Source organism: Anguilla rostrata, chromosome 8 (assembly GCF_018555375.3).
Source record: "Anguilla rostrata isolate EN2019 chromosome 8, ASM1855537v3, whole genome shotgun sequence".
In the NCBI taxonomy this organism is placed as follows: Eukaryota; Metazoa; Chordata; class Actinopteri; order Anguilliformes; family Anguillidae; genus Anguilla; species Anguilla rostrata.
In genome coordinates, this window is record NC_057940.1 from 55,469,920 (window position 1) to 55,477,419 (window position 7,500).

Below are 7,500 nucleotides of genomic sequence, written 5' to 3' on the forward strand. Positions count from 1 at the left end.
CCAATTTCCTTATCCCTCCATCCATCTATGTTTCTCCATCTTTATACTACATACCTTCCTTTCTCTCTCTCCCTCTTTCCTCCTCTGTCCATTCCATCTCTCTCTCTCCCCCCTCTGCCCCTCCCTCTCTCCTCTCTCTCCCTGCCCTCTCTTTTTTAATTGAATAAGCAGACGCTTTCCTCCAGATGATTAATTTCAGTCTAAAGATGAATCGTGACCACGGGTCTCGTATCAGAGATGAGTAATTAATGCTAAAATCGTGGATCCATCATCCTGGCCACGTCTTCCCGACATCCCCGCGGAAAGACGGGTCTCGCTCTGGCAGCCCCCCAGACTCCCAGGACAATAGCGGCTCATGTCTGGCGGGTCTCCCGTCCGCCAAACATTTCAGCCAAAAAAACATTTAATCAACGGCTCAATGTAACGGGGTGTTCGCGATGTCCAGGCCATCGCAGCGGTCTGCTCCTTTTTTCTTTTTTTACTCTCCCGTAAAATGTAATTAAAAATATTTTGCATGTATATTTATAAAAAATATTTCATATATGTATATATATATATATATATATATGAAATATTTAAATTTATATCCAAATAATTATCTCGCCCAATGCATGCTGGGATAGGCCCCAGCACCCCCGCGACCCTGCCCAGGATAAGCGGGTATAGATAATGGATGCATGGATGGATGTAAAAATTTAACATACATATCAAATTTTAAAAACGCCCTGTTGAAGCAGGATTTATTAATTGTTTTGTCAGGTACAGGAGGAGAGCTCATTCACACGTGATAAAACCCCATATTACTACTCTCTGCTTTTAATCTGTCAGCTGAGCTTTAACACAGTGTGATCCAGCAGCTCTTTAAATGGTGTATTAATGTCCCTGAAATAAACGAATGCTTCCCCCTCCCCCCCAAATCAGATGCTGTTTATGACTAACCCCACTGACACTAAGCCCAGGGCTGAGTAACCCCACTGACACTAAGCCCAGGGCTGAGTAACCCCACTGACACTAAGCCCAGGGCTGAGTAGCCCCACTGACACTAAGCCCAGGGCTGAGTAACCCCACTGACACTAAGCCCAGGGCTGAGTAACCCCACTGACACTAAGCCCAGGGCTCAGTAGCCCCACTGACACTAAGCCCAGGGCTGAGTAGCCCCACTGACACTAAGCCCAGGGCTGAGTAGCCCACTGACACTAAGCCCAGGGCTGAGTAACCCCACTGATACTAAGCCCAGGGCTGAGTAGCTCCACTGACACTAAGCCCAGGGCTGAGTAACCCCACTGACACTAAGCCCAGGGCTGAGTAGCCCCACTGACACTAAGCCCAGGGCTAAGTAGCTCCCACTGACACTAAGCCCAGGGCTGAGTAGACCCCACTGACACTAAGCCCAGGGCTGAGTAGCCCCACTGACACTAAGCCCAGGGCTGAGTAGCCCCACTGACACTAGCCCAGGGCTGAGTAGCCCCACTGACACTAAGCCCAGGGCTGAGTACCCCACTGACACTAAGCCCAGGGCTGAGTAACCCCACTGACACTAAGCCCAGGGCTGAGTAGCCCCACTGACACTAAGCCCAGGGCTGAGTAGCCCCACTGACACTAAGCCCAGGGCTGAGTAGCCCCACTGACACTAAGCCCAGGGCTGAGTAGCCCCACTGACACTAAGCCCAGGGCTGAGTAGCTCCACTGACACTAAGCCCAGGGCTGAGTAGCCCCACTGACACTAAGCCCAGGGCTGAGTAGCCCCACTGACACTAAGCCCAGGGCTGAGTAGCCCCACTGACACTAAGCCCAGGGCTGAGTAGCCCCACTGACACTAAGCCCAGGGCTGAGTAGCCCCACTGACACTAAGCCCAGGGCTGAGTAACCCCACTGACACTAAGCCCAGGGCTGAGTAGCCCCACTGACACTAAGCCCAGGGCTGAGTAACCCACTGACACTAAGCCCAGGGCTGAGTAGCCCCACTGACACTAAGCCCAGGGCTGAGTACCCCACTGACACTAAGCCCAGGGCTGAGTAGCCCCACTGACACTAAGCCCAGGGCTGAGTAGCCCCACTGACACTAAGCCCAGGCTGAGTAGCCCCACTGACACTAAGCCCAGGGCTGAGTAGCCCACTGACACTAAGCCCAGGGCTGAGTACCCCACTGACACTAAGCCCAGGCTGAGTACCCCACTGACACTAAGCCCATTAGTAACCCCACTGACACTAACCCAGGCTGATCCCCATACACAAGCCCATATCACACACTGCTACACACACTGCTCACCAATACAAGCCCATATCACACACTGCTCACCAATACAAGCCCTGGTGACTTCAGCGTGAACAAACAACTTCCACTAAACCCTCTCAGGCAGTAAGCCCCACAATGATATAAATAACCACAAAACGATCGCTAACCTATTATTGGAATTATATGATAAATCTCAGAAAAAATCAAGAGGAACAATATACCAACAAACACACACTCTCTAACGCACACACGTACACCCCCCGCCCCCACTCTAACACACACATGCCCCCCCCCCGCCTGTAGGACTATAAAACCCTCCAGTGTGCGCTGTGCTTCTCAGTTTATGGCCTCAGTATTGATCGAATATTCTCCCATATCCCCGAAACCTGATTAGCATCGCCCATCACCATATTAATGTCCCGGGCTCTGCTTAAACACCCCCACGTGCGTCAGGCGGAGCGGAGCTGTCCCGTGTGGGGTGGGGGGGGGAGGTGTCCGGGCGAGATGGAGGCCTTCGTAACATTTCCATTCAGCATTAACATATGATTAAATAAGAGAGGGGGGTGGAGAGGGGGGGGCGCTGTGTTTGCACAAAAGCCACTCAAGAGCTGGAGAGCTCCAGGGTGCAGCAGTGAGTAGGAGAGAAACGGGGGCCCTCTTAGACCCTCTCCGAACGCAGCGGTGAGCGAGCGAGCGCTGCTTTAAAAACAGCCCCCCCCCCATTCGCATGGAAATGAGTCACCAGAGCCCCCCTCCCGCGCAGGTCCGTGAACCTCCAGCCATTCTCTCTTACACTTACAGAACCGTGTTTGTTGCCTTCTCACTTAAAAAAAATAAATAAAAAATAAAAATAAAAAACACTTAAAAACCAGCGGTTTAACAGTGAAAGTGTGGGCTGAGACAGGTTTTTGGGGGCAGAATTGGGGAGGGGGGCCGGGGGTGGATAGAGGGCAACCTGCTTGCTGCCCCCACGCTCACTTTACACAGCGTATATTTATAAGTGACAGTCAAACGGTAGCTCACGAGGAAGGATCAGATTCGGTACCTGTGTGTACACACTGTAGACCAGTGTGTTTTATACCAGTCCAATGTGAATGCATTCACAGAAAGAAAAAAAAGTAACATAGCAAATCAAACATTCATGTTTTTAATATGGTAATGCAGGTGGATTGCAGCTGGTAGAATATATCTGTCTGTCCTGCATCAACAGGTACTACCTGCTGACACTGTCACCTGTGAACATCCTTTTTTATCTTTGTTAAAAATGTTAAGCAGGGTGAAGAAGTAAAACAGTGGTGGTTGCACTCAAAATGGCTGCGATATAGACGTTGTTTGCCGTGATGGCTGATTGGTCGATTCGGGCCTCTCCGAATGAGCCAGACAAATGCTTTTCGTTTGATTTCTAATTCAAAAGCTTCACTCCAGCAAACAAATGTTCTCTGTTGTTCTCTCTCTTTCTATGCTACAGTACATGCTCACAAATAAGACTGAACGTGGAGGGAGACCTTAAGTGCGAGAAGCCCAAAATGGCCGACTCGAAGATGGAACATCAGGGGAAATGTAGAGCACTGTCTGCCAAAGGGGAACTGGGCTACAAAATGATGGTATAGAGTTTGTAAGGAAGATTTGTTTTGTTTAGAATATCTGTCGTTTTGTTTAATTAGTTTGTGTTGTAACTGAAAATGACCAGTTAATGACACTTTCTGTAGGTAATAATTGAAACATAATTGATGATTTCCTTCCTGCCACTGAACACTTTCTCAGAATGAAACCGCAACAGATTTTTACTATAAAATAACGTGTTTACCTGTAGAACGCGCATTTAATTCACATCGCCACTTGAGCACTGAAAAACCGAATATAGAAGTGTACTAATAATGTAACCCGGGCACTCAACAATTGGTAACTTATGATTGCATTAAAGTGCTTGCAAAAACGTTGATTTTCGTTCGTTCTCATGTCACATCATGTTCTTTTTGTCAAATACATGAAATATATTTTTATTTACGACTAGCAGGCATTAAACATTCTGCACAATGCCACTGTCATTTAATCTACGTAGAAGTTGAGCTCCTTGTGCGTCACCAAGGTTTTTTCTTTTTTTCTTGGTTGAGATGACATTGACATCCCAATTACACGAGACACGCTGACTCCCGCGCCAGGAAAGGCCACGAGGCGACGTTATACCAGCATCGAACGTATGCAAACCATAAGAACGGAAATTAGTCATTCAGCTCGCCGCCGAAACCACCTGCCAAAGAAATTAAACTGCGTTAATTGATTTATAGGAAATTCAGATACCTGCCACTTGCCAAGCTCTTGGTATAAAAAGTGGCAGATACTCAAGTGCTGTCAGAAGACGCAACAGGAGCAAGTGAAGTGGCGGGAAACAGTCAGTTTCCCATTTTGCGCACGCCTTTGCGCCGTGTAGAGAGGACTTCGATCAGCCGAGTGCCACACGGAGCGAAAGCCTGAACAAACGGAATTCTTTGCGCACCAGAACATAACGTGAACCTCGGCAAAGGACCCTGTTGCTCTCGTTGAAGTCGACATTATTTCATATTTCGTCGTTAGAAAATAAAGATACGTCGTCGTTCGACGAACTCTGACAAACACAGACCGTTCCCTGACGCGTTTTATTAAATCATAGTGGGACAGAAGTGGGAAAGAGATATTTTACGCGTCACGCGACCGCGGCAACATGAAATTACTCCTCTCACTCGCGGTCGTTTTTCTTGTTCTGGCTGAAGTCTTTTGCGAAGAAATGAGTTCCGATGATGATCTCAATTACTGGACGAGAAGCAAAGAATTGCAGGTAAGTGTTCAATCTCTTTTCTTGCTTCGCGTGCCAGTGCGTAAACCAACGGCTCAATTTATCTGAGTATTCTCAAGAAATAATCTGCTTGTTTTGACCGTTAAAACATGTTCACACAAAAATCATTCGAATTGTAATTGCAAGTTGTAGCCTATATTTTACGTTTTGCAACATGTTGCATGTCTGTACACAATGTGATAGTTTACATAATTTACGATTTACCGCATCTAGGGTTTTCGACACACTTGTTCCTGGTTATGGTTATACACTTTGTAGTACGTCGCTCTGGATAAGAGCGTCTGCCAAATGCCTGTAATGTAATGTAATGTAATGTAATGTAATGCATGAATAAGAGGTACTTATACGATATTTACTACAAGTCTTCTAGCTGAGTCCCCAGAGTTTCTACAGTGTGCTTTTTAGATTAGCTACTGAATGTTTTTTTCTTCTTCTTCTTATTTGGAAGAACTTGTTCACCTGTTCTCAATGCGAGTAGCCGAACAGAAATCTACCTGGCTGATACGGAGTTCCTCGTTACTCAAATTACAAACGCATCCCACAAAAATATAATGCTTAAAAAATTGGTTTCGTATATTTGTTATAATTCATATTCGTTCTGAATAACGGCATCACGTTTCGAAGCTCAACAAGTGTGTTGGCTTTATCCACGATGTTTGTCAAACATTGCGCTTGGCAAAGCCTAATGCAAAACAGACCTGTGAGACCTATTCGGGCTCAGATATATTCATAAATCAATAGAGCGCGATTGTATGTCACTGAGTGTTAGTGTCGCCGATTGCTTTTCTCCCGGGCAGCCTCTTTTCTGATGTAGCGCACGTTTTATGTTTGACATTGCGGGCTGGCCGGCAGCCAAGCTCTGAAATTCTATTAGCCCGCCGCTTTCTCCTCGCAAACCGCCGGCCCTGGACATTGCGCATTAGTCCCCCTTTTGTAATTCGAACGAGTTGTTGTGGATTTATATTTTTATATATGGACACGTGGTTGGATCACTCGAATGTATGAAGGTTAAGAGGAAAGCATTTATATTTTTTAAAAAAAACAGTTGAAATTATAATTATTGAAGTGCTTTAAGGGCACTTAATCTCAACTCTTATGAAGTGATATTCCATATAAGTTAATTTTGGACGTTATAAAATGTATTAAAATGGCACGTGCTCGGGAGAAGTTATATTTCAGAGAGCTGAATAGCGACCTCGTTTTTTCCCGTTTGTTGAAGTTTTCTCTGCATATAAGACACGCAAAGTAAAAGGTTGTGCTTTCCGGGCAGGGAAAACATCGATTCTCTGCCTATGTATCGTGTTACTGTAATTAAACCCCCAACCACCCCACCCCACCTCACCCCACCACCTTCCACCCCACGCAGGACGACTGGTTTCCCGCGGGCCAGTTTCAGGAGATTCTGAGAAGGATGACGAGGAAGCCGCGGCCGCACCAGTTCTTTGGGTTAATGGGAAAGAGGTCTTCCGGTACGCGCATTTATTTTCTGTTCAGCACCATTTCAGATGATCTGTTCAGACATAAATACCTCCTTAGCGACCCCCTCACCCCAACCCACGAACGCACCCTTTCTATCTGTCGACATTAATATCTCTTCACATTATATTTCATTCAGTTTTTATCTTTTTTTTTATTGTGACACGTTTCCCCACTTTAAAGTCTACCTATAATTCTGGCCGCGAGTGCTTCCGGAATGTGGGTAAAAGGTTTTTCCCCCGTTAATAGCCACCATTACAAATTGGCTCACGTAGAATTACGACCTTTTTTGTCGGTTTTATGTAAAGCCACGTGACACCTCATAATTTCAGGTTTAAACCTGCACATTGCCTGTGTGTTAAAGTGAAACCTACATTAACTGTTGCATTCATTTATTATGACTGGCAGACTGAAGCTCTCTCTCCTCTCCTCTCTCTTTCCTGTCTCCACAGCGGCAAATGCACAGATGACCCGCAAAAGTGAGTCCTGGACCGTGGCGCGATCACTACTCCGGCGCGCGCCTCTCTGATAATGGGCCAGTGCGCGAGCTTTAATAGGCGGTCACGTGATTCGGGGAAACTGACGCGCTACGTAGCTCGCGGAGTTTGATCGCAGCGTATGGGACAGATTTTAAACTGCAAATAACGACATGGATTTTATTACATGCCACTGAGCCTCTACACTGTGGTAGTGTGGGCCTGACGAGACTGATCCAGGGAGAGAGAGAGGTGAGGGGGGAGGGGGGAATTGAAGGTATAAGTGCAACACAGGAGGGAGCATGGGAGAATTTGGAGTGGGGTTGAAGAACGGGGCAAAGGGTAGATAGATGGTGGTGGAGGAGAGAGGTGTAAAGATAAACTGGAAGAAGAATGAGGGGAGGGACAGAGAAGGTGCGAGGAGAGGTAAAGGGGGAGAAGGAAAGCAGAGAGAGGGAAAGAGTTGAAGAGGTAGAGAG

The 7,500-nt window shown here is 46.8% G+C and overlaps 1 protein-coding gene across 1 annotated transcript in view; it reads left to right on the forward strand.

The window, feature by feature from the left end:
• Positions 1-4,341: 4,341 nt before the first annotated feature.
• tac1 (tachykinin precursor 1) overlaps positions 4,342-7,500 on the forward strand; it is a 5,345-nt gene continuing 2,186 nt past the window's right edge. The window contains exons 1-3 of the mRNA XM_064349037.1: positions 4,342-5,051; positions 6,436-6,538; positions 6,998-7,024. Coding sequence (XP_064205107.1) covers positions 4,938-5,051; positions 6,436-6,538; positions 6,998-7,024 — 244 coding nt within the window. The 5' untranslated portion in view covers positions 4,342-4,937. The remainder of the gene's footprint in view (positions 5,052-6,435; positions 6,539-6,997; positions 7,025-7,500) is intronic.